The 27,888-nt window shown below is 41.5% G+C and overlaps 1 protein-coding gene across 1 annotated transcript in view; it reads left to right on the top strand.

Moving 5' to 3' along the window:
- The first annotated feature begins 677 nt into the window (after nucleotides 1–677).
- Nucleotides 678–27,888, top strand: part of TSPAN4 (tetraspanin 4) — a 209,906-nt gene continuing 182,695 nt past the window's right edge. Inside the window, exon 1 of the mRNA XM_010562567.1 lies at nucleotides 678–1,010. Within this exon, the coding sequence (XP_010560869.1) occupies nucleotides 678–1,010 (333 nt within the window). The remainder of the gene's footprint in view (nucleotides 1,011–27,888) is intronic.

Consider the following 27,888-nt stretch of genomic DNA (forward strand, 5'->3'; position numbering starts at 1 on the left):
GATGCGGGCGGGCGGGGAGCGCGATTGGCGCGGAGCCCCGGAGGAGTGGCGGCCGCGCTGTGAATGGAGCTCGGAGGCTGGCTTGCCACAGGCTCCCTCCGCACGAAGGGGATACGGGGATCCTTAAAGTGAGCCGAGCGTCTCGGGGCAGAGCGATGGGCCGAAGAGGAGGGGGCCGCGGGAGCTGCTTGCCTTCTGGATAATCGCTGCCCTTGCCCACGAGTCGTGTGCAGCGGCACTCTCTTGTCTGCGTGTGGCCTGCGGAGCTGGGGTTTTATATGGCATTTGCGAGCCAAGCGAGGTCACACTTCCTTTTTTTAAAATTCGTTGCTTTGGGTACAGTATATCTCTCTCTCTTTTTTTCTTCTCTGGTAGCGGGGTGGGCCGGGAGGGACGATCGTGACACCGGAGGGAATGTTTACTTGTGCAGAAGTCTTTCTCATGTGGAAGCACGCTGCTCCCTAACTCCTGGCTAAGCAGACTTCAGTTCACCAACTTTGCTGCCGTACAGCACGTGTAACTTCCTTGACAGGATGGCAGACAAAAGAACAGCTGGTGCAAAGCAGTAGGGGATTTATAGCAAGGAGGAGGAAAGAAAATCACAAACCTTTCACCCACACCATTGACAACCAGCGATTGTCAGAGCAGCAGTTGCGACGGGACAAGCTGAAGCCACCATGCGCAGGTCTAGCACCGATGAGTCGACCTATCACAGGAGCCCTTCCCTGGACAGCAAGGATTACAGTTTCGCAAATGGCGCCTTTCGTCGCTACAGCAGCATGTATGGTGGCCAGTTTGGGGCCGCCAGCAACTCTTTTTTTGGATTCCACACCAACCCAGGCCCTAAGGCCACCAAGGCTAAGTACACGTCTCCCAAGGGAAACAAGTACGTTGTCTTTTACCTGGATCTCTCGTTTATTTTTCTCCTAGAACTGAAGAGGTGCAGCATGGCTCACAACTGCCTGCAGTGTATCAAGTACCTAATGTTTGTCTTCAACCTCCTGTTCTGGGTGAGTACATGTTTGAAACTGCAAGATGGTTGTGTTTGTGTCTGCTTAGTAAGATGGAGGGTGAACTTTTTGCTGCTTTTAAACTTAGAAGTTTAAACTTGGAAGTTGAACAAAGTGGTGCCTAGGCGACCCTTTTGGTGGTCTCATTAATTTGTGTGGACAACCTACTAAGGGTTTCCTTCACCCTCTTATTTCCTGGCCTTCAGCTGTGTTCCAACACCGTGATACAAGGCAAAAGAGTTAGAGGCCAGTTGCATGAATGCCTTCGTCATTTTGTTCCAGTGAGAGCTGTATGCTTGTTTTGTTGCCCTGATCTTTCATTCTCGCATGTGCTTGCCTCAAAAGTCTTGCACAGCCTTAGTGAAATCACTGAAGCCATCCATGGCTTTAAGGTCAAGCACATGCTTACATCCGTTGCTGTATCATGGATGGCGCACTTGGTACATCACAACATTAAAGCCTGTATCGAGAATCTCCAGGTGATCGTTCTCTGTCTCACTCAGTGATGGGTCCTAGCATTGACATTCGCCCCTGAAGATATGGCTCTGAAGGGTGGAGGGAGACCAGAGCCCTTCTCACTTTTGGGGCTGCTACTCTGTGGCAAGAACTTATCAAATCACTACAAGGCATGTGTGTGTCAGCAGGACACCGTGATGGGGACATAAGGGTGTGCGTATCCGCATCATCTTTTTAATAAATGATGTGGCTCTCAACAGCAGGGTGGTTGGGCATTTCACTGCCATGAAATGGAGCACAGGCTGTGGACAGAGACTAAAGAAGCTCAGTGGGGGGGTTCAGGTTACAAGTGCTGTTTGTCTTGTAAAAAAGGGAGTAGCATGATTGCTTGGGGAGGGGAGGAAGTGATTTCTAGTTCAAAGTCTCTCGTCCAGATTTGTATGTGTGAGGGTCTGTTGCGAGGTCCTCAGAAGGTGCCTTTAAATGCCTTGTTCTTCCAGAGTGATTTATTAACATGCTGAGGGAAATAAGGGGTATTGTGAAGTGATACTACTTCTGTCCTGGCACTTAAGGAGGGGGTGTGTGTTTGCAGTTGGATGTTAGCATGTCTGTATTACTGATTGTCTGTGCTCTCATGAATTGTCAGAGATACATGGAGGGTTGCGAGTGTGATGGAAGGAGCTGTTCTCTAGTGTGTGCTGCTGTACAGCTGTTTAAAAACAGGCATGCTGCAGTGCTGGTGCATCAGAAAACACAAAGTGCAGGCAACTTCTGCTGACCTGAGTCATACCAAGGAGTCATGATATGATAAACTAGGGCAAGTGCACTGAATTGGCATGGTACTAACCAGAGCTATGAAACACAAGGAGGGTGCTCTCTTTACGCCCTAGTTAAGCTGGTAGAAAGAGTCTTGGTAAGACTGCAGTCTGTCTTTCAACTCTGACTCTGGTTGCTTCTGCATTCCTAAATATTGTCTAATATTTATTGCAGTTTACTCCAGACCTTTCTGAAAAAGACAAACACTATCTTTCTTGCTCTTTTAAGCCTTGTGCCTCTACTGACTGTCCCTGGTTGAGATTATAGCACTGGCAGCTGGTTGAAGTGTGCGCTAGAGAAATGCAATAGGATGCTGGCATTAATAGAGCTTTTCAGGACTATGCATGGCACTGCCACAAAGGATACTCAATGCGTTCTGATTCCTTTTACAATACTCATCTTCCACTGAAGCATATGCATATGATAAGAAGAGGTACTGCTGTAAGTAATGTATGTGTATTTACAAAGGCAAGATGGCCCATAATAATATGTCTTTGGCATGCTTTTCAGTAGGAAAGCCTTCGTCCTTTGAGAGAGAAGGAAAGGTTTTTGTCTTTCCCCTGAAACCATTAAAGCTATTCTCAAATGCTTAGAGGGAGAAAAAAGACAGGGGTCCCAAAAAGAGAGAATAAGCATATGCCAACTGCGCTCTTCAAGAACTAAAGCATACGAGCAGGGGAGTGGGTGGTGTCAAATACTGCAGCACGATTTCTGTTTTGTTTCCCTTTCACATGCTACCTGCACAGCAGGAGTGATTGATGATGATCATGTCCAGATGAGGTTTACACAGCATGTAGTTATAATAGATGCAGCTCGTCACCTTCTCACAGTGGAGAAAGTAACTAAAAAGAGATGATTTTTAAAAGTACTGGCTTAAGCTGACCTATCTTTAGTAAAAGCAGAAAAAAATTCCCATTTCTAGTGATCAAAAATTTTGGAATGATTACAGGTTGATGATGATGCTGTTCTGTTTGTCAAGTTGTTGTCAGTTATCTGTCATGTTTTACTTTGTGAAATTAAAGGAGAAGCATCTCTGCAAGAAGACAGGATTTCTCTTTGCATACATGCTCACGGAAGTTTTGCTGTCTCCACCTTTTCCCTCCACCCTTCTCTAGGTAGTTGGTTAGTGATAGACAATAGTAAGTAGGAAGAGGACTTTTTTTTTTTTTCATGCTTTTACCTCCAAATAAAAACTGCAGTTATTTCCATGTATAGAGAGCAGTCATTGCATTAAATGAATTAAATGCCTATTATAGGTTGTTCCTGCTTTTTATTGTTTTGAGCAAAGGCTTTAATTTCCTTCAGAAATCATATTTTCATTTTCTTCTTCCTGTTCCTATTCGTTAACTCCAGTCCATTTAGTGCATCCCTACAGCCTATTTCCCAGTAATTTCAGCTATCTTTCCCACACATGGCAGGAAAGTAGTCCTCAGTCCTCTGCAACTCTTGTGGGATTAGTGCTGCATTTCTGAGGAAAAGACCCTTTTCTTATAAGTCTGGTGAATTTATAGGAAACAAAATCTCAGAGACCTTGATTTTAAATGTTCCTGGTAAACTTTATTGGACTAGGTGCTGTGTTCATGCTGTAAAATTTTTAAAAGCTGTCATATAACTGTGAAAACAGAGCAAATTTCTCCTCCCCTTTCCAGCGGTTGAAGGGAACACAAAACTCCTTCACAGCTGTCAGAGGCTGAGGTGCCTTGTCAGTGTTGGTGCTGAATCAGTCCATTGGTACAACAGACTAGCAGCTATTAATGTAGAGAAAAAATTCTGATAGTCCTAGAATAGCTCTTTTCTCCATGAAGAGTCCTGCACAAATTGCTTGTGGTGCACTTGCAACTACTTTGGGGTATTAAGGTACTGGAACATGGGCAAAATATTATTAGGCAGCAACGCTGCCACTCCAATGGGAATTGCCATTCAGAGGCCATTTCCTGGAATATTGCCAGATGCAGAGGAGCCATCATTGTATCACTCTACTGGTTTGTAAGCTCCCGAAATAACTCTTGTCACCTGATACATAATACTTGGTGACTTCATTCATTTTTATGGACTTCGATTTTCTTTTGTTGAATTGCTGAACCCTTGAGACTAAAGATCACCTCAGATGATCGCAAAGCAGAATATTTTTATTTCATAATGAAATATTTGTATTTCACTGTGAAATACCCAGGGAAGAATGCTTGTTTTCCACATTCTGTCCTCCAAACATCCAGAGTTTCTTTATGACAGTCAGTAAAATGAACTATTTTCTTTCTGTGCTTGTAATACAAGGCTCTGCTTGCCTTCTCTTTTTTTTTTTTTTTTTTTTTTTTTTTTAAAAAAAGGTAAGATATATCCTAAGGGCTGAGAGAGTGCTATAGAAAGAACAATATCATCTCCTTAACCCCCCTTGGCTTATGCCATCATTCCCACTTTCTTTGACTTCTAACTCCCAAACTTCCAAGACTCAAAAAAAAAAGAAATGCAGAGAACTGTACTTGGGTTTCTAGTGGCTCTTGCTTTCCTGAAGTGCTACAGAAAACTAGCTAGATTGGTAGCAATTTGCTCACCAAAGAACAGAATACCTATATATGACTCTTCAGGTAATGCTTTAACCAATAGAGAAATTCAGTAGAGGACAGAATTTGCAAAATGCTGTTGTTAGAAGACTAGTTACAGAGAGGAGACAGCAATAAAAAGAAAGGAGGCAAAAAAGTTTATTATTTATCAAACTTAACATTAATAATTTCTGTGTATGTGTCTCCTTTCCATTGTTAAAACATACTAAAGTTGTATGCACTAATTCCAGCAGGTGGGCTCCCAAAGACCCAGGGAAATATTCTCTTGTAGCCTGAAAACTTGGGAGTTGCCATCTGCTGGACACACTATGGCTGGGATGAGCAGGTGGAGCTCTGCTTTCCACCTTCCTCCCTGAAGAGATGAGGCAAGGCACTTTGTTTTGCCATTTGGTCCATATAAAATTCCCAACTGATACAGCCCTGAGAATGATGTATTTGGCTTCTGAGACACAAAGTGCAAATCTGAAATGTATGGAAACACAGAGCCAAGGAAGTGGCTGGTAGCACTACTGGATGCACTAGAATTTGTGTCGGAAAAAAAACAACCCAAGAACCTATTTAATCTGATTCCAGGGACCAGCTGTGGGTCTCTTGCTCTGGCTCTGCTGCTGTTGATGGTTCGTGGACCACAGTTTGGGAAGCTCTGCACTAATGAGTGCTGCTGGCCTGGTGCACTAGTGATACTGCCAGCAGTCCATCTTTATTACTTGGATGTAATTGGAAAGGAGGGGGAAGTAATGAAAGTGAGAAATCCCTCATTACTGGCATAATTTTCCTTCCTTGCACTTCAGCTTCAGCAGCACAGATATGTCTTGTAAGAACTATCCAAATGTTTATAATATCTGGAAGACTGATTGTGCAGGGCAGCTGGAAAAAGGAACAGCTTCATCTGAAAATGCAGCATGGGGTGTTGGATGGTCTTTGAGTGATCCTGGCCAAATTCAGCCAGAGGGTGGAGGCAGAGGGGTGTCTCTTCATTTCTGTGTACCTCGTTGGGAAACCATCTGACATTGTTAGCTTGGGGGGAGCTGTTAGCTGAGCTTATTCCCAAAGCTGTGGAATTTTGTGAGAGAAGAAGCTGATTTTGTTGAATTGGATTCCTTGTCCTTTATCTGCATCCTCCATCAGTCAGCTGAATGAGATTGATGGCTAAAACACCCAGAAACTCTACAGATTGTTAGTGGCTGAGGACAGCAATCATTTTGTAGTTATACTTGGCTGCAGTCTTAAGTTGGTGGAAAAAAAAAATTACCAATAGAGCGGTAAGCCATTTTAAAAGCAGGCCCACCATCTCATCATCATTATTTGTGCATGTTCTCCTCTGATAGGCAAGGGCTGCCATGCATCCCATGGAGCTGAGCTTATCAGTTGGAGCTGCTGCATGCTGTTCTGCAGGGAAGGCAGTCACATGTCTACCAGTTGGGTGGTGCTGTGAGAAGACAGTTTGATTAGAAATAAGACAGGCTGTGTATTTTCACGTGTATAACAGGTGGATAATCTACGACAAACAAAAATTTGATTAAACAGCAATACAGGCTTTGCTTCTGTGTAATTAAACCATGGGAAGTTTACCCAGAATGTCATTTTCTCTAACTGCCTCTGAGTCTCTAATTCTCCTTTGTTACTTCCCTCCTTCAGAAACTGCTCAGTCTGATTGACATCTTATCTCTGACTCTGACTCTGTGAGGATATATTTTTAAGGAGCATTGCTTTTAAAGAAAGGAGAGTCATTTGATATGGGAATTACAGACTTCAAAAAATGGCATTTCCATGAGAAGTGGAACTATTGAGGGCTGATACCAAGTGTGAGAGAGATGATTGTATTACCTGATGTCTGATTTATATGGGCACCAATTAGAGCTTTTCCTCATAGCGGTGCCATTCATACAGTCTCTTTCCTGCATGGATTCTGATATCTAATAGGGGTTGGGGATCATGCTGGAGTCTTATCTTGACATTGCTAAGGGCTACATTTGCTACCTAAATGCATAGCTTCTGAAAACCTTTAGGAAGTTAATGACTTTGAAAGGGTGCATATCTGTCAAATCAGGCTAACAGTGACAAATGGACTCACGAGTTATTCGTGGGATACTCAGCCAAAACAGTTCAATTTCATAATCTTCTTTTCCTTAGGAAATCAGGCTCAGAAGGCTCTTAATAGATGAGGAAAAAAAATTGCCTTAAAGTTGACTATATAATAGATACCATCTTCAAATTGCTCGCTGTGGACTAGTTCCTGCCTCCGTTACTCATGACAAAGAGTAGCTTCATTGCTTTAGGTGGGTTTGCTAACTTATTGATATGCTTTTTGGCCATGAGTATTGGCAAGGACTAAGCACCTTGCCTTATAAGTTTTCCTGTCAAGTATATCCACTGTACCTAATTCAGACTTACTTGTAGTACAAAAGACTGAGGAAACCCACCAGTGGATAAACCCACAGGATATGGCACGTTGCGGTTTTGGAGAGATTGGCCTTTTAAAAGCAATGAGCGAAATGGCTGCAAACATTATTCCCTCTTCTGGACAATGACAGATACTAAATCTATTGCAGCCAATACTTTGAACTATACAGAGGAAGACAAAAGGCAAATGAGATAATTTCTGTCATTATTCCTCCTCCTCCATATTTTGTCTTGAAGATTTTTGAAGACTAGCCAGTGCTTCTTTCTTACATGCGATTTCTCATCATAGAGGCTATAATCGAAGTCAGAGTAACTGCTGCAACATACACTGTCACCTCACACTTCATTCTGCCTGTGTATTAGATCCTTTTCACCTCCTTTCAGCCTTTATTTTAGAGTATGAGCCTTTTGGACAGGCGGCTGTTTGCAACTCTCTACCCACAGAGTATCTAGAAGAATAAAATCCCAGTCTCAGTTTGTCTCCAGGCACTACTGTTTCAAACATGATAGCTATTAATACTGCTATGTGATTTATTTATTTAGAACATAACTTTTGGCTAAGGTAGCAAATCTGTACAAGTTACTGTATGAATAATGTACAGTATCTATATAAAATATATAAAGACACTTCTCTCTGGTATTTATAGTGTAAAGTGAGCACTGCTAGGTCAAAAATGAAATGTGGAGTTGGATGGAATGACTTCTGCATACTCATGCAGATTGGAGACAGTAAATTGTATTTCTTAGTACTGTCCTGTAATTGTTTCTCCAGGAAACGTTAAACCATCACAGGATGCAACAGAAGTAAATGAAATTGAAATTGCAGTCTGTAATTAGACTGTCATACTGTAACACATCTTAAATCTGTCTTCAACAGAAAAACTAACACCCTCCAAAAAACCCTCCCAACCTGCTTCAAGTGTGAATGCATGCAGAACCTTATAATTTAACAAGATTCAACTGAGGCTTGTTCTAAAGATGCCAAACATTTGAAATAGTAGTTTGGATGAGACAGAAGGTTGATGTACAAGGACAAAGGACCAGAATGACTTGGTCTTGTAAGTTTTTGTACAAAGACCTTCAAGACTTTTGGGTGTTTGTTTTGTTGGGATTGTTTGTTTGTTTGTTTGTTTTCTGCTTGCTTTTCCAGATTGCTGATATAGCCCTTTTTATTCTTTCCTTGGCCACGATACCTTTGTTTGCTCTCAAGTACTTTCAAAATAGTGCAGCAGCACCTATTGCTCTGTGTCATCTTATTCTTGGAGTCCCTCTGATCTGTACACTTTAGGAGTGGCTGTAAATCTAGATCAGCTTGATCCACACTGGCTTATTATATTAATACTTTGTCTACTCTTGTTTCTGCTCTGCATGTTATGCCATACTTGATTATCTGCTCTTCTCACAAGCATCTTTGTGTTTTCACCCCAATCTATCCTTCATGGGAAAATCCTGGTTACTAAAGCTTCCCTTTCCCCTCCAGCTGTATTTTGTAAACTCCTTTTTCAGAAGTCATCCTCTGTGATGCCTGTAAACACCGCATCTGATGACCGCGAAATGATAGTGATTTACTAGTGCTGATTTTGTTTGTTACGCATGTTCATTGTGCGTAGCGATTAAGCTGTGCTGGCTCTTATTTAATGCTTTTTCTCCTCCAGCACCCCATGCTTACACATTTCTTTACATGAGGTGTTCAGGGAGGAACTTTTTTTTTCTGTATATCATTCCTGGCTCTATCCATGGGGACTTTGATAATGTAGAGGCCTCTGGATATAACTTACAGTCGGAGTGAGCTTTCTTGGCTTCTGCTTGTAGTTATTACTAGATGCTTTGTTGGTAAAACTATCAAGTGTCTGCTCCCACTCCATTCAGATAGACAGCAGGCTTCCCCCTGTGCCTAACAGGATTTAGTTTGAGACTTGGAGAACAAGGAAGACAGTGCTGTGAGGAAAGGAAACCCAACCAACCACCTGCCCTTCATGCAGGTGTCAGTTTGCCCTTTATTTTTCTGTGTGAAGTTCACTTTCTTTTTCCCTACATGGCTTTTCTTTGTCACAGTGACCAACTTAAATGATGATCAGCCAGCACGGGGTGCAACACTTGGAATTAAACAACTTAAGTCTCTTATTTAAAACAGGCTTAGCACTTAGGAGCAAATAACTTAATTGACTTAACAAATGACACTGTGGCAGGCCTACGGTGGGATTACAAAGCCTTTGCGTAAACTGCAGTTACACCAGCAAAATTGTGCTCGTGCCAAGAAAGCTTGTTTTGTTCAGAGGACTGGTGTAGGCTGTAATGGCAAAAAGTGCTTTTGCTAGTATTAGTTGTTCCCCCAGTAGGGGCTTTGCTGGAATAACATGCTGACAATTATTTTTTTTTTTAACCCACAAGGCTTAAGAGTGGTGATGCTCTCTCTGTGCTGCCATCAGACAACACTGAACCCCAAGAGACCGAATGGAGCTGGGAAGAGGAAAGGCAAACGTTGCCTGAAGGAAATGAGATTTTGTTGTTGCTCAGTGGTTGTAGGCTTTAAACTATGCAACAGCACGAGGAGGCACTACCATCTTTGCTGTGAGCAAGGTGCTTCCCTCAGGAATAGAAAGGAGGGGTGAGAGCTTAATCTCTAGGGAAAGAGAGCAGCCAGCAGCTGCTATGGCAAAATTAGGTAGTGGCTCCAGCTTGTTTTATATCTCCTCCTTCATTCTTTAATTGCCAGTTGTTTTGCCTATGCTTTCTACACAATATTTAGAAGAGAGAGCACAGAGAAGGAACTAGATTCTCAGTACGTTAATTCACTTCTCTACAAGCACCAAGACCAGGTACCTCTGTGCTGCTGTGCTTGGAAAGTCTCATCTGATGGCTTCCTCCATAGGAAGCAATCTCATGGGCATCAAACCTTCTGAGGGGTTCTTCACCTCCTATGCTGTGGTCTCCCAGTAGTGGTACCTGCAATTTCTGGTCTTGTTGAAGTTCCTGTGACAACCTGGGAGTCAACCTCGTAGCAGCAAGGGTACAAGTCTCCTTGGGAAACACCATACGTGAGCGTGTTTGGTTCTGTTGAGCATCTGGATTTTCCTCTAGGTCATCTTACTATAGAACATTTCTGTGACATTGCTGATGTTCTTTATTCCCTCAGTATTTGCCACTGGCTATTATGAAGGTATATACTGGGTGAGATGGACTTACAAGTCTTTTATAAAACAGAGCTCCAGTTTGTCCTGAACCACTTAAGCATTCCAAAAACCATCTTGGTTATCTTTCAATAAGAATTTTTTAAACACCCCCCCACCCCCAGTGAAAACTACACTTTTAGATATGGTTATTTATGGCCATTTTATTACATTACTTTTTTCTGAAGTCCCTCTACAAATTGACCTTAAGTTCTATCCTATCCACCACATTGCTGCTGTCAAGTTTATAAACATTCGTAAATGGACTGCCTTCATATTGGCCAATTGAACACTTGTACTCTTGTTTTGTAAGTGATGTTTATCCAGGGTTGTAGCACAAATTGTTTACTTATGTCTGAAGAAATCTTTTCACTAATCCATTTGTGGCAGCCTGCGAAGGAGCCGAGGTGACAAATTTGATACAATTTTCTGCCACAAAACAACTGGAAGTCTGGATGTGAATCGAGCTCCACTGCCACTTGCAATCTGTTACGAGCTCCCATCCTTGAAGACCAGAGTTTTTAACACATCCGCCATCTTTTGTACTTGTTATATCCATGCAGAATACTTGGTTGTTTTAGAATGACTTTGCAAACTAAAATAAAGAACCCAGAAATGGTCTAATCAATCCTGTATACACATGCTGCCACTACCAAAGGATACACTGAAGCATCTTTGGGCATGAAAAAGAAGACATTGTTTTGTTGTTTATTCATAGGTCGCTCCATGACCTCCAACCTTGAGACTTTTTCACTTTTGTATCTTACTAGTACTTTTCTGATGTTTGAAAGCCCCAAATGTTGTAGCAATAACAGTCTGGTGCAGCTTTTTGGCTGGTCTTTCAGTGCAAAGAAAGCCAGGAACAATTTGAGCGTGCATGAATCCATTCACTGTAGCCCTATATATTACAACCAGCAAGAGCTCATTTTCAGTTTTTTCTTGTTCCATATCTTTTGCCAGTGGTGGGATTCACTTTGTACTGTGAAGAACATGCTGATTGGATCTTGTGCTGCTTTGGTGCCCTTGCCCTTCTCTCCCAGTGGCAGATGTGATAAAGGATCTCTATTTGCATCTTGCTTGGTGCGTTAGAGCTCAGCGTCACAGGATACTACTCCTCTGTAGTCAGGCTGTTGCCTTCCTGGTGCTCCTTACTACAGAAAGTTGAAACTAGAGCTATATATGATCACAATGTTTCTGATGGCCAAAGTGAGAAGTGTCTAACACTCCAGGCTAAACTCTTGTGTCCCTTTTCCATGTCAGCATTGCTGTGTTCTGCAAAGGCACATTAACATGGCAGCAAAACAACAGGCCTTTCAGGGGGATCATCTGGCAGGTAAAATTACTGCTCCAGTGCCACAGGGAGCATTCAGGTTCAACTCAGAGGCAAAGAAACAGCATAGTGAGTTAGGATCTATTTATTTGAAATTAGCATAATTGAAATCCTATGTGTAATTTATGACAACTTCCATTTGTATTCCTTGGGTAAATTCACTCAGGACCTGAAATATTTTTACCATACTCTTATCAATCTGTCTTTTTGAATATGCTCTTGTGTGTCAGTTACAACATGTATCCCTTCTCAGACTCCAATTTCCATTTGTAAATAGGTTTTAGGTATATAATTCTTGGAAAAAAATCAACTAACAATCACTGAAAAAAATATTCTGTTCGTAAGGAGAGTGAATGTCTCCACTTACAGTACTGGTTAAATTGTAATCCTGAAAAAACACAGACTGGACAGTCCCATTTTGTAACACTGCTGACACTAAAGGGATGTTTCATTAGCCTAGAAAACATCTGACAAAATTCTGGCATTTTTAAAGTAGTGAATTTCTGACTGCCTTCATTTCTCAACAAATACTCCATAGGCTTTTCAAAATTAAGGAATAGGTCCTTCTTCAAGCACAGGTTTTGTTTTCCTTTGCTTTCTTAGCTGCTGGTACCTTCCTCTAAGATTCCACTTGCTCTCCAAAAAACTCCAAAAGTTACAGTGAGTTGTTATTTTGTGGCTGGAACTTGGAAATACTTAATACTTTGTCACTGCAGTTGAAATTTCTCTCTCCCAACCCATTCAATTCCCAGCTTAGTATTTTTAGCACAAGCTTCTTACAGTTACGTGTCACCTTCTCTGTAATAGCGGTGTGGATTTCCCTGTGCATGTGTTAGGAGTGCTCCCTTTTGCAACCTAATCCATTTTAGTAACTTGATAATTCTGATGTGAAATTCTGAAAACAGCAGAAGGCCCTTCATTTTAAATCTCACCCCTACTAGCTGGAGAAATATCTATCTATCTATCTGGTACTTTGTTGTCCCCTATACTGGGCACTTGTACCCTATTTTCCATGGACTCCAAACAGAACCAACCAACTAAGAAATCTGAAGTTCTCTGGCATGTTCTTCTTCAAACTGGTTGTACTTTTTCATGTCACACTATTTATATGTAAAAGAACATAGTTTTCCTTTTAGTTTAATGAGTTTTTTACAAATTCTGTAAACATCACCATTTTTCACAGTCCGTATGGGATTTACCTTTGACCCGGGGTTCATTTGTATTCTGAAATTGTTTGTGACACCAAAAGCATACCCTTGCATCGTTTTCTCCCTGGCATGCTTTTGTTCAGGAAACATGCATGTGAGGGTGGGCATATTTCAGTGATGATATTACAACTCCCTGGCATGTATGTAGGATGAAAAGTTATTAAGGAGAAGAAAGAAAATTAAAGTTGAAAGCAGTAAGTGGTGTTGTACTGTATACCATTTGGTGTAGCATATGCACTTGCCCTCCATCATGTGGCCGAACAGCTGCACAAACGCTTCATCCTGCTAGTGAGATCTGAGCCAGACCTTGATGCTTTAGAGTCACATTTGATCCCATCAATACCTGGTTTTGTAGTGCTTCCCTTTGCTTACTGCTTGCGAGTTAATCTTCTTTGTGAATCATCCCATTTTGTCCTAACTGGCAATACTCCGTTAATTTCTTTTACTCCAGCCACTTGTTGAGGTTTGGGGTTCCCCCCCCCCCCCCCCCTTTTATCATGTCCGTAAAAGTGAAAATGCTCTGTGGCCACACAGTGTTGGTGAGCTGGGGACTCTGTAGGATTCACACAGTCTTGGCACATGCTTTGCTGTCTGCTGGTATAATAGGTGCTGTTAGGTTGCACAGCAAGTTATAGGCTTCAGTCCCCATTATGCTCAGTAAAACAGCCATCTTTTTCTCATCACAGATATCATTAGCTATTATGTATTGTTTCAGTCATTCAACAGAGGTGTCAAATCTTCCAAAATTACCAAACAGGTCCATTTTCCCCAAACATCAGTTCAATTTAACCCTTTTTCTGACGACATGGCAGGTTGCTCTCGGGTCCAGTGCTGTACACAGTAGTTGTAGTTTGGTTTTGATTTTGTCCTTGCAGATACACCCTGCTTTGTTCTGTTCCCAAATTAGGCTTTCATCCCTATTGCCAAATGCTTTGTCCATTCTTTCTAAACAATGTTTCTAAGGTGGGGTAGCTGCAGGGGCACAGTTGGTTTCCCAATAGCTGTGGAGTGTTAATTAGATGCAAACGTTTAAGCCTCAGCTACCCATGGACTCTGCTGCAAAGTTGATGTGGCTTCTGCTGCAGAAGATAGGGCAGGCAGTGCCAGAGGGCTCAGATGGTGCTTAAAAGCCTGTCACTGTGCTGCACTGGGTTGTCCAGCCTGTAGCTTCTGAGCCACAGGCACAGGTGCCTTATAGTTTCTACTGCAGGGGTTGTCACAGGGCAGCAGGGATGCCAGCATTGCTAAAGTGGCTCTGGGACCCCTATAATACCCTCGGCTCAGCCCCAGCCTCCAAGGAAGCAGTGGGACCAGGTGGAAACCCATGCCATTGCTGTGGAAGGTGGAATATGTGCTGTGGCTTTCAGGCTGGTGCCACATCCTTGTGCCAGTCGATACTGATTCCTCCACACAGGCGATGGTAAGAAAGGAAGGAAACAGAGCCTCCCTGCGGTATTACAAGGATTCATAAGTGTCCTGGTTTCAGCTGGAATAGAGTTAATTGTCTTCCTAGTAGCTGGTATAGGGCTATGTTTTTGAGTTAGGTATGAGAAGAATGTTGATAACACACTGATGTTTTCAGTTGTTGCTCAGTAGTGTTTAGTCTAAAGTCAAGGATTTTTCAGCTTCTCATGCCCAGCCAGCAAGAAGGCTGGAAGGGCTCAAGAAGTTGGCACAGGACACAGCCAGGACAGCTGACCCAAACTGGCCAACGGGGTATTCCATACCGTGTGACGTTCCATCTAGTATATAAACTGGCGAGTGGGGGTGAGGGATCGCCACTCAGGGCCTCACTAGGCGTCAGTCAGTGGGTGGTGAGCAATTGCACTGTGCATCACTTGTATATTCTAATCCTTTTATTATTAATCCTGTCATTTTATTAGTGTTATCATTATCATTATTAGTTTCTTCTTTTCTGTTCTATTAAACTGTTCTTATCTCAACCCACAAGTTTTACTTCTTTTCCTGATTTTCTCCCCCATCCCACTGGGTGGGGGGTGGAGCGAGTGAGCGGCTGTGTGGTGCTTAGTTGCTGGCTGGGGTTGAACCACAACAAGAAAGTAAAGCAGGGATTTATAAAAGGCACAGTAAGAAGCTTTTACAAGGTTATCAAAGCCTTAGATGCATGTTCTGAGATCTCCAGAGCCTTCCAAAAGACTTACAAAAACTTTGTTGTGACATTTCAGTGCTGCTTCTGACTTTGTCCTGAGCTGGAAAAGGAGGTGCTTAAAAAAAATGAACTCTAGGAAACAATAGTTGGGTGTTCACCCCAGACATGTTTTGTGTGGAATGTAGAACCATTTGTTTTATCTGAACTGTTTCATTGCTGCATGCGTATGTGTGTGCATGTGTATGAGAGAGTGAGATAACTGAGTTTTTGTGAGTGGGTGTTCAATTTTGGCTAACAAGATCCTATTTCACTTAGAATTTGGAATAACAAGTGACAGCTGTGGGACTTAAAGATGTATCAGGTTTGGAAGTTATAATGATGTTACACCAGAATAGTAGGTGTATATATTGGACAGGCGTATTTTGGTCTAGGGGGGGAAATATACATCAAGTTTTATGAATATTTAGGGATATTAAGAGAAAATCATATCAATTTCCTTGAAATAAATAGTACAAGATAAGAGATAAGAGTTGCAAGAGATGCTGTGTATATAAGAGGGATCCAATACAAAATAATTACTTTACTAAGATCTGTAGATCATGGAATAGAAAGTCTCAGTAGACTTTTTTGGCAGGTTACCTTTTAGGGAAGGAATTCACAAACCAGGCTATTTACATACTGTGGAACTATATTTGAAACTCTTTTTGATAAAACAGATTATCTCTAACATTACTGGGGAAGTCTCAAAAGATTTGAAATAAACAATTTCCCTCTACTATCCAATTAAAAACAATACCCAAGACATGGGATTAAATACTTTTGTTCTCAGAAAACCACTTGAGCAATATCATCAAAGAAAATCCTTGTTTCTATATAGTTGCTTTAAAATCAATACGGTGAGCTCAGTCTAGGCCTCTGCACAGCCAGCATCACTGCATTTGCTTGTGCTGCAGGACCTGGAGAGGCATTTAGCTTGTGTCAGATAGCTTAACTGCATGTCATTAGGTGTGAAAGTGTAAAATTATGTTGTCTAATACAGATGTTGTTTTTGAAAAAGTTGAAGGGGAATTAAATAAAAATGAAATACTGTAATATTTTAGACTGGCTTTACTTGTAGGATTTTCTTAATTTACTTTTCTACTTAAAATTGAAGACATGATTTTAAAAAATTTCTTATATATAAAATGTGAAAATATTCAGCAGAGCAGAAGTCTTAATCTTTTGGAAAAAAACATCCCCTTACAAACTCAGTTATATAATAGCAGCCATTCTAGGCTAATAGGTGCGCCAGAAGAGAAAATACATTGTCAGCTGGAAGTGAATTCTGAAAGAGTTGTGCTTTTGGGTCTGTGACATTTAGAGTGTATAGTTATATACACATGGTAGGAGGAAGGAAAAAAGAGGATGTTTGAAGAGCCTGTGTGTTTCTTAGCTTTTTCAAGAAGTGTCCACTACTTAGCCATTAATTACTATATAATTTGTATGATTGGGAATGACTGAGTCATCTGTACTGGTGAGATTTTCTGATACTGACAGTTTTGAGCCTGGTGTGTTCAAAAGGACTACTATGACTTAAATATCCATGTCCTGTTGAATTTCCATTATAGCATCTTTTAGGTCCTTTGAAGTTTTATTCCAAGTCTCTCTCCTCAGACTCTTCAGTCAGTTACAACTTCTCCCAATCTCTACCCCCTACTTCTGCCTGCAGAAGAGGAGAGGAGCTTTGCCCTTGAACAAGGCATCTGTGACATGGATCCAAGAAAGCAGGTCCTCACCTCTCATCCTCCAGACTCATGTGATTCTCTTAGCAAATGTCAAGACTGAGCAGAATTGTTTACCATGTCGCGTGTGGTGTCATATAATCCAGGATTTACGTGAAAGGCAGAAAGCTGAAGTAATTTCAGTAGTCTTAGATGCTCTGCTTCTAGTTGTCTGATCAGGTCCTTTTTTCCAAGTGAGGGAAGCCCTAAGAATGGCACAGCAAGACTGAGTTTTCTTGTAGCACTGTGATAACCTTTGTATTGGGTTTGTGTGGCAAGGTTTTGGTAGCAGAGGAGCCAGGGTTAATCCACCACAACCTTTGAGCAGATTGCATTTAATTTTCAGCTTCTACCTCTGTGGCTACTGCTGCACCTCATACTGGGGTTCTTTTTTGGAAAACTAGAAAATAGGCTCTGCTTAAAAAACAGCTGCAGAGGGTTTGGGCTTCTTGTGTCTTGAATAATTTGGGTAACTTTTATAATCTGAGAAGAATAGATCTGAAATTTTACAAAATGACCTACAATGGAGAAATACCACTTTTGTACTGCTTCTGTGGGTGCTGATGGGCTGGCAGGTTTCCATATACCCCTCCACATGTCCCTGCTTTGGGACTTTCCCTTTCTTGCTCTTCTGCCTCTGTTGGCAATTTATTCTGTCTCTGGAGTTACCCATGCAGGTACACACTGGTGGGTTCATTCTTTGGATGAATGTTGCAATTGTGTAGATAGTGTTGACAGGGATTTTCTCTGGTTTTCTTTTTTCTTACTTCATTTGCATAGACTGTACTTTCCTGAGTCTTCAGAAGAAGAACCTGGGGCCATTGAACCAGAGGACCTGTGTATCCCCAAGAGGATTCTGTCACCAAGGAAGTGTTAGTAATGAGCTGTCTCTTAAGTCTTCCACTCTGCCCTGGTTGTTTGTCTCGGTAATTGGTAGGTGCACTCCTCTAGGAAGCCCTAAACTTGCTGTCTGGTTCTTTTGAAAATGTTATTAATTAAGCAGGAAGTTGTATTATTGGCTTGAACTTTATAGCTGCCCTTGACACTCCAGAGGGTTTGTGCAGTGATCTAGATATTGTTTATATATGGCAGGCTTTTTTAATTACCTTTGATCCTAAGTTTTTAACAGTTCCTTCTAATCTACTACCTGTAAGCCTGACAGAAGGATCATACAACTGGGAGAGTTTAATTCTGGTATCAGGCAGAGCTGAATAAGCTATTAAAAATGTTTACTCATGAGTTATTTGATCAAATTCATAAAATGTGAAAGCAGCTTTACAGAAACAGTGTAAAAATGTAGCATAAATTTAGAAATCTCTGCCCTTGCTTCCCCCACTTCAAATTGACTGTTTCAGAGGAGCACATGCCTGTTAAATAGCATGACAGAGGGACAGAGGCAGCAGCACTGTCGTATCTGGTGCAAGTCTCTAACAAATGCTTAATTTTGATCTTTTGGCAGCATTTGATGTTAATAGACTGCAAGGTGCTTTATTTTCCTGCAAGTTAAAGTGGTTGGTGATGTGCCTGGGGCTGCTTCCATCCCCCCCTTCTATGTGGTTTGTGTAATTTTTAGCAGCTATAGGTCACTTGGTTGTGAAAGGTTTGTCTTCAAAGAGTTAAACATGCCAGTTCTTGTGGAGCATTCTTCCTGCTTCTTTTAGTGAGATCGTGTCTGGGTGGAAGTGCCATGGAGAGAGCTGTGATACCAAACCTTGCTCTTTTAGTTGCACATGTGATGCATCTGTTGATTACTGAGAAATTATGTCACTAGCTAGGGCTGCTGGAGAGAGATCCTTTTGCCATCACTCATTGCCCAAAGAAATTGTGAGTAGCAGGAAGATCTCATGCATGTACAGACATATGTGTTGAGGCAGTGAGGGAGGACAAGAGCACTGAGGACCTGTGTGAGAATTTGCATGTATCATTCACAGTCAGAAAGTGTAACTTTCATTTGTATGTCTTACAAAGCACTGTTCTTATTTATCATTTCCAAACCTCTCATCAACAGTACTTATCACAGCTCTTGCCTGCACGGCGATTTCCTCTTGACGGGTCTTTAAGCAGCACAAGTGCTGCTGCTGCAGTCTGCTTGAATCCCTTGATTCTGTGAATTTCCTTGATTCTGTGTCTTTTACCCAGCATTTTCCATATTGACTTCAGCCTCTCCTTATCTTCTTTAGGGAAAAAATCCTAAGGAAGGTTTGCTACTGACGCTGCTTCTGCAGAAGTGGTCGCCCATCTCAATGTCTCCCTTCTCTTTGTCTGGATGAGTTGATTTAAACATTTCCTCTGGATGGTTTTATTGCAACTGATTTTTATTATTGTTATTATGATCATTCTGAAACCACATCAGCTATATCCTCAGGCTTTTTCCTTTTATTTATTTGGTATTCATTTTTCATCACACAAGCATTACTGCACTTGATCAGACAAGCATTGTCTAATCCAAACCCCATGCCAGACACCTCAGGAAAAGGTGCTGAAAACCTAAAATGGGCAGTTATTCCAGGTAATTTATGGTTGACTTATCTGGGGATGTTAAAACCATGTATATAAAGCCCAGAATGGTGTTTCAGTTCTGTTGAAACCAGTGTGAGAAGCTCCACAGGTTCCAGTAAGATGAGGATTTTGTTGACCATTTGTACCAGCTCTGGAGGTTAAGATAGTAGTTTTTTTAGAAGACAGTACTCCTATAGCTTGGAGACTTTGTAGCGTTATAGTTTTGAAGATACAGTTCCCTCTGTTCAGTCAATACAATACTATCTTGGTAGGTTACAGGGATCTTTCAGTGGAGTAACCTTCCCAGTGGTTATGACCTAATTTGTCCTTCTGGAATGGCATCCCATCGATTTTTGTCACTCTGCCATGCTCAGGAAGTGCCTCTTTTGTCAAAGCCCTCTTTTACTGGCAGGTATTCAGACTCATCTGTTTTAGCACTTGAGCTTCTCATATTGGTATACAGGCCCTTATCGCTTCTATTTCTGGGCTTGTGCCTTTTTTCCCTCCCCCCCCCCCCCCTTTTTTTTTAATTCTTTTTTTCAATTCAACACCTGTAATACCCCAAAAGTATCCAAAATGTACTTCTTCCATTTTGGTCTGTTTTTCCTGGCTGTCGTGGTTTAACCCCAGCCAGCAACTAAGGACCACGCAGCTGCTCACTCAGTCCGCCCCCATCCAGTGGGATGGGGGAGAAAATCGGGAAAAGAAGTAAAACTTGTGGGTTGAGATAAGAACGGTTTAATAGAACAGAAAAGAAGAAACTAATAATGATAACACTAATAAAATGACAACAGTAGTAATAAAAGGATCGGAATGTACAAATGATGCGCAGGCCAATTGCTCACCACCTGCCGACCAACACCCAGCCAGTTCCCGAGTGGCGATTCCCCGCCCCCCCCTTCCCAGTTCCTAAACTAGATGGGACGTCACATGGTATGGAATACACTGTTGGCCAGTTTGGGTCAGGTGCCCTGGCTGGGCATGAGAAGCTGAAAAATCCTTGACTCTAGTCTAAACACTACTGAGCAACAACTGAAAACATCAGTGTTATCAACATTCTTCACATACTGAACTCAAAACATAGCACTGTACCAGCTACTAGGAAGACAGTTAACTCTATCCCAGCTGAAACCAGGACACTGGCGTTCACTCATGGGTATTCTGTCCTTGTCTTCAGTTATCTCTTGATTATTGGCTCAAAATTTTAGAAATTGTCTTGTCTTTAACATTGTGCAGTAGGGAAAGTTTTGGCAAACAGGACAGTCTACCCATAAACCCATTCAAATATCTTACCAACTTGGCCTGTAAAAGTGAGCACTCGCCTGTGCTAGGAGGAGTTTTATCAATCCCTTAATGAATGCCTGTTTTGCTGATATACACAGGAACTAGTGCCTGAGTTATCTGGCAGAAGCATCCTTCAGTTGGTATAATCAATTGCTATATTACTCATCTTCAGACTAATCAGGCCTGATTTGACATAAACCCCATGTGTCTGGAGTCTAAATCCAGGATGCACATGAGAGGTCAGGGAAGATTGTCCACAGCGGGTCTGATTAGCACATGCTTTTTTTAGCTTGGTCAGCACTCCTGATTTTGTAACAGGGGTCGTGATTGATGTATTGTAGTTCCTTACGTATAAGAGAGCTAGTCCATGCAGGCTTTTACTGTCAGACTTTCCCTGCTATCATCAGATGTAGTTTCACTAAATGTGCTCAGTTATAGTGAAAGATGCTGGGTATTAAAATACGTTTAAGCTATGTTTATGTTCAACTCTGCAAAATCCAAAGACAGTTCCTTATGTTTGCCTTTTCCTTTCCCACATCTCCACCTTCATTAAATATCACTGATACGTGTCTATTCAGGAAATAGCAATTAGGTACCTTCATCTGGTAAGGCAACAAGCTCCTGATCAACAAAATGCTGCATGTCTGCGAAATTCCAGGTCATGCAAGTACTGCCAGTCCATGATGCTCCCATGGTGCTGTTTGCTGCCTGCTTGCATGGGGGGATACAAGGGCTGCTTTCCTATGGCAGCTGCCAGTCCACATCACATCCCAGTCTGTAATGAAACTGTGTGTCACAGAGCACAGGAGTGTTGCAAAGGGTCCCCAAAATTTTGCAGGACAGACAACCCGAGGTGGCAGAGCTGCCTGCAGCCACAACAGGCTGAATAAAAGGGAAGCCCCAGACTCCTTCTTTCTTGCTGCTCTTCCACAAATGTGATTCCATCTTCTAAGAAGCCCTGGTGTTGTCTTCAGCTATTCCTTATATCTGTGTTCCCATTACAGTGAGACTCTGTGTCACTCAACAAACTGAAATACTGTAGTCTTATAATTGGATATAGAGAAAAAATGAACAAGCTTTTTTTTTTTAATATAAGTCCCTAATGAAGAAATTGCATTGCCAAAAACTAATCTGTGGGGTTTTTTTCTTTTCTTTGTTTGTTTTTATTTTTTCCCCGACTTTATCAATCACTCTAATAAAGGTTGATATTTTTTCTTACATTCTTGCCCCAGTTACGTCCTTAGGCTATCATGACTACATTTTAGTATAGTAATACTTCTACTTCTGCATAGATATATAAGTTTCCCCACAACGTAATTTTCCTAAATTGAAGCCACCCCTCCCTGGGGACTCATCCAGGTTTGCCAGAAACATGTTTGGCAGCATCCTGGAGAAGGACTCTCATTTTCCCTAGATTACTGCCTGAAGTATGATGTTAAGAAAAACCTTGCAGATGCTTTGTGCATTAAATAAAGAGCTTTTCCCGTGAATTTAAATCTCCTATAACTTACTTTTTATGATTCAGTAGTGAGTTATATTTGCTTTATATTTTGTAATTAGAGGGCAGAACAGATGGCAAACCCTCTGTTTAAAGTGAAGTGTACTGAGTAACCCACAGTGCTGAGTGCTTTGTATCTTGCTAACCAGAATTCGGAGAAAAGTTGTGCTCACTTTTCTCAACCTTGCTCCAAGAGCTTTACGTGGAAACAATGTTAGCAGAAACATTCACCAAATCTCACTTAATAGCAGCACCATTTCTGCTGCTACTCAAGCCAGCAAACTAAATCTGGTTTAGAGTATCTGGGGAGGATGTCGGGAAACATCACATATCATGAGCAGAGGCATCCTTATGAGACAGACACTATAAAGTGTCCAGTTTGGCAGCTGGGGAACAAATACGTCATTAGAAGTGAAGGCTTTGGCCAAAGTATGAGACCAGCTTAGAAGAGTTCAAAGATTCTTAAGTGAGAGTCTTTTAGTAAAAGAAGGATCTTGATCCTTGATGAATTTCAGTATACAGTACAGCTTGACGACTTCAGTATCCTTGTATCTTCCAATGACATAACAGAATTTTTCATTCCTTTTGTGTTGCTGTGTTGATTTGTTTCATGGAATAGGTGCAGGCAGGACTCCATTTCAGATGTAGGTAAGCTGATACTTTCCCTGCTTCAGAAAATTGTTAGGAAGCTTCTATTAATGAAGTATTTGCTTTTACTTCTGCAGAGAAAGTGTAACAGAGCTGGTAGGGTATTGGACGCTGCAATACCTTGCCTTTGCTTTTTGGAAGAGGTGCCAGATGAACACTCATTCCAGAGATGTAGGTACATTCCTTTTCAGGGTAAGCAGAAGCAAAGAAGTGGGAGAAGGCAGTGGAAAAGTGTGATTTAGAGTTCCTTGGTGTTGACTTCCTGAGATTCCTTTCCCTTATCAACCATTTAGAAGAGAGTTTATCTGATGTCGGCTGTAAGTCTAGACAGGTGTAGGCACTCGCTGGCAGGTAGGAATTATTACCAAAGATGCTCCTGCATTCAGAGTTTACCTATGGGATAAAATAAAGGCCAGTTCAAAGCTCTTCTTTCTCTGCCTCTTTGAATTCTTCTTTTTTTTTCTTCTTTTTTTCCTGCCCTAACATTTATCTGGCTGTTTCACCATCATCCATCTATTCCCCTGCCTATGCGCTGCATCTTTTTAGCAGCAGTTGTGGTCTGTGAAGTCTATGTAGTATCATGATGAGAATTCAGAACGAACCAGTGCTATTCTGTACTCTCCCCCCCCCCTTCTTCTCCTTCACTAATTTCTCGTTCGTTTTCTCTTTTCTTCTGCCAGTGTTTCTTTTGCATCCAGTTTTGCATCTAAGCTGGTCCTGCTTTGAGCAGGGAGTTGGACCTGGTGACAATCTGTATCATTCTCTTCACTGAAAAGCATCCTTTAAATTGTACAGTCCACCACCAGCATTGCTAATCATAATGCTTTTATGTGGAATTACCCACATTTTCATGTCACTGTGTGGTGGTCCTATTAAAAGACAAAGCCCCCCCATACCTGGAATTTGTCTTATACCTAGGTGGCATCTTGGATTAACAACAATAACGTTAGTTTGGTGCTATGCATCGGCCTTTATATCATAGCAGTATTTGTATGTCTCTGGTTAAAATTTAGGCCTTTGATGCACGATTGAATTACCATGTCAGCTGAGTGCTGATGATAGTCTACATATACACTTATAATCCATGATATATTTGAGGTAACTCTGCTTAGCTTCAGTCATAATGAAAAAATCATATTTCTTGAAGTTATTGGTGCTGAAAGCACACAGGCAGTGTCACAGCAGATGAATTGACGAGTAGTAACCATTTAAACCAAGGAAATCTTATTGTGGGTTGAGACCTTAGTTCAAAGGTACTGGGTTATGTATTCTGAATCGAGCAGCGTTAGGCTTTGAGTGACGGAATTTCTGTGGATAGATATTATTTTTCTTATCTGCATTGAATAGTGCTGTGTTCAGTTGGTAGCCTTACTGATTTTTGTGATGTTGTTTCTAGTGTGATTTACTAATCTATGTGAAAATGCATCAGAATCTGGTCTGATAAACAGAGGACAGCAGTAGAGGCTTCCCTTCTCTGCCCGCCCCTTCCCGCCCTTGAGTTCAAGACTGATGGCACTTTCAGTAAAGTGCCATCAAATTAAATATTTGCTGTGTTTAAGATTGCAGTTCTTCCAGAGAATCCTTACTCAAACTGCTTGGTCTTGTTACCTTAAAGCCCTGAGCCACTTACTTAATATGCATTTTTAGTGAAAAATCTGCCTCTGAACACACTTAGCCTTGGACAGAAAGCTTCAAGAAACTCATAACGGCAAGTAGATGTGGCTTGGAAGCTAGGTGACATACTCCATAATCCCATCCCTTACAAAGCTTCAGTAAAAATGTCCCGGTTGTATTATCGTGTTCACGAATTGTACTGCAACTGCCAGGCAAATATACTTTTCCCCAGCAATCTTGTACTTATTATCCTCTTTTTTCTTTTTTTTTTACTTTTTTGGGGGGGGGAGGGGAGGAGGGGCAGCAAGGGGAAAAGGTTGTAGCAGCATTTCAGTCTGACATTCATGCAGCTGTAAGAACTGTGTTTTGTCAACTGCTCTCTGAGCTCCACTCTTTTTACATAACAGATTCTCAGGGTAAGAGAAGCTGGGGGAACAGAAGAGCGTTTCAATGATTAATACCACTGCTGGGCACCAGGATGTCAGATTGCTGCTGCAAAAGAGATAAAAAAAAAAACGAGATTGAGGCCAATTTTCTGCTGGATGCCCAAAGGAAAGAAAGCCAGGTTTTTAAAGGTGTTGAGGAACCAAAATATAAAGTAGGTATCTTTATGTCTGCATGTATCTTTAGGTGCATAATTATTTTCAGATAAGCAACCCCTTTCTACTCTTGAAAGATGCTTATTATCCTATAGTGATTACAGAGTTAAGTAATACTTTTAACTTCAAAGAAATCTGTTCCTTTTTTTATGGTGAGGAATCAGCAAGGAAAAAATCCCTGTTATTGTAGAAGTAGGCAAAAAATCCTCAGATGTGGACAAAGAGTGTGAGGAGCCAAATCCCTAGCAATATGCACAGCCGTAGTGGTCTTGAAAGCAGTGATGCTCTGCTCTGAATTAGTTGTGAAGGCTTTCATGCACAATGCGAGGAAAACCATGAGGCCTATTTAAAATGGCATCTTGCAGGAGTACACCACCTGTGTTTTCAGTGTTTGTCTGTGAGAGGGCAGATGACTAAGAGATGGAAATGGACTTCCGTGCTCAAACCTTCTTCCTATAACAGCACATTTCTGCAGTATGAAGTGGTTAAAGAAGTTGGAAGTGACTTTTATTGATGTCTTCTATTTTTAACAAGTAATCAGAACCAATTTATTCTCCTTGATAGGGTAGTGTATAAGAAAGCAGAGGAGAGGCAGCCTAGGGGGATGTGAAGCATCTTACTAAGGATGTTTCCCCTGATATCCCAAACATAATTTATTTAACTGTTTGGGGTGGTGTTTCTATTTCCCTTCCTTCACTTCATTTTGTTAAAGCCATGCTATTAAATATTGCTACTGATCTGGATGCTGTTAGGATCAAAAGTATTGTAGGCTACAAGAATGTGATTACGACTGCATTCTGTAAGAGTTTTCTGTGACACCGTTCTGTAAGGCAGCTGTTCCTGGGACGTTGATCTAACTTCCAGGACAGGAAATCTATACAGGTGACAAATACTCAAATGACTCTTTAAGGTGTTTATGTAGGAGTATGATGCCTTCCAATTGCTTAATTAACCAGTGAACACCTGTAGACACCCTGGTGTTTTCTGCCAGTTGGAAACTATTCATGGATGGGAGAAAGAAAATGGCTTGTACTGTAGTTTTGCATGGATCTGGAAGGTGTGGGGCTGCTCAGCTCTCTAGAGGAAAGGCACTGTTCTCTGCTTCATTACATTCATTAAACTTCATTACAGACCTTAAGTGTCTGCAGCAATGCTAGGGAATCAATACTGCTCTGCGTTTCCTCTGCAAGAGTCATTTTCTGAGCTCTAGTGCGCTCTGTGGTACCACTGACCTAATCCAAAAAAGGTAAGAGATACTTAATCCAACAGCTTCTTTATCTTTGTTGCTCCCCACTAATCATGAAGGCCAAGTTCACTCTCAGGTTAAAGATCGAGCTTAAAGACAATTTCTTTGGGAATCCAGCCATTGCAAAGAATTGATTTCACCTGCCCTTCCAGAACCCTGGGCTTCACCTGGGCACAGTCATCCTTCAACCCTGGCAGAATTCCTCCTCCTCCTCCTCTCCAGCCTCATCTCTCATTGCAAAGCTCTTAGTTTCTATGATAAATAGCACTGCCCACATGCTCAAGTTTTCCCCTGTCCATCTAATAAGCAATCACTTATTGCTGATGACAGAAAACTGCCTACAGAAATCGATAGCTGATGTGCGGCAGCCCTCTCTTCAGGTGAAGGCAGCAGTGAATACAGATGAGGAGAGCGAGTCCCTTGATATGAAGAGGATTTACAGCCTATATTCATGTGGCTAGAAAAGAAAGGGCTTAGGAAAAGCTGATATTTGGGGTGAAAAGATGGGATTGTGGATTTCAGTGTCAGTAGGTGTAAGGGCTAAACAAATAAGGCAGTGTAGATTTGAATATGTAACCACCTAGCATGTGAGACTCAATGTTTTATTTAAGAAATTGTTACAGAGGAGTTAGCATCAGTCTTCTGGAGTATAGGTGTATGTGAGAGTATGGGTTTGGGTAAGGATTCTGGGGCAAGCGCTGGAATGAATTCAAGAGGCGCTTGCTTTCTTAGCACAGCTGGCGTGGTGTCTGTGGATGTGAACCTTGGAGAGTACAACACTACTTGTTCCTTGGTGTTACACATGAGTTCAGGTTCTAGGTGGTTGTAATGATCTGGTCTGACCTTTAAGAATAAATCTCTGTGTGCTCACTGAAATAACTGTTTAAGATACTGGTCAGCCAGTGTAGAAGGGGAGGGGAGCTAGAAAGCAGTGTTCCTCTCTGATAGAATTGTTTCTATTGATACTTCGATACCATTGGATTATTTCCATCTGGTTGAATGTTTGTTATTGTGGAGGAAAAAAACTTTAAATCTCCACACAAAGATGCATTCAAGCCTGCTACTTTTTTAGCTCACACACTAATTCCCTTATTCCTCCAAACTGACCCTATCATGTTTGACATTGTTGGATTTTCTTTTCCCAATACTTGTTCTCTCTCCTCCTCTCTAAGCCATTTCCTCTCTACTTATCCTGCTGTAAAACTTCATTGTTCCCTTAGATTGTGATTGACTCTCTTACTGCAAGGTGATTTACAACACTTAGCAATGAGCATGTTATATAAAAATTAATTGTATTCTGTTCTACTGTCTGGATTGGGTGGATTTTTTTGGTTTACTTCCAACTTTACATTCTTCCTTCACCTTCTAACCTATTCTATTGTACAAAAATAAATACTAGTATGAGTGCATATTATCCACTCCAGATAAGATCTTGTGGACTTTATTGTGGACTGTGGCAAACTATTTATTTGTTCTGTGCAGTGTGGATTGATTTTGTTCTTGTCTCCTAGATTTTTCCTTGACTTAGGGATCAATCTAATCTCTAACTTTTCTGGTACTCTGTTCAGTTTTTCTCCAGTTCTCTGATTATATCTGATTGTGGCATTGTTTACAGTGACACACTGTAATTTCATACTTCTTCCCCCCCCCCCCCCCCCCCCCCGCTCACACCGACC

Source organism: Haliaeetus leucocephalus, unplaced genomic scaffold (assembly GCF_000737465.1).
Source record: "Haliaeetus leucocephalus isolate CR32 unplaced genomic scaffold, Haliaeetus_leucocephalus-4.0 Scaffold161, whole genome shotgun sequence".
Taxonomy (NCBI): Eukaryota; Metazoa; Chordata; class Aves; order Accipitriformes; family Accipitridae; genus Haliaeetus; species Haliaeetus leucocephalus.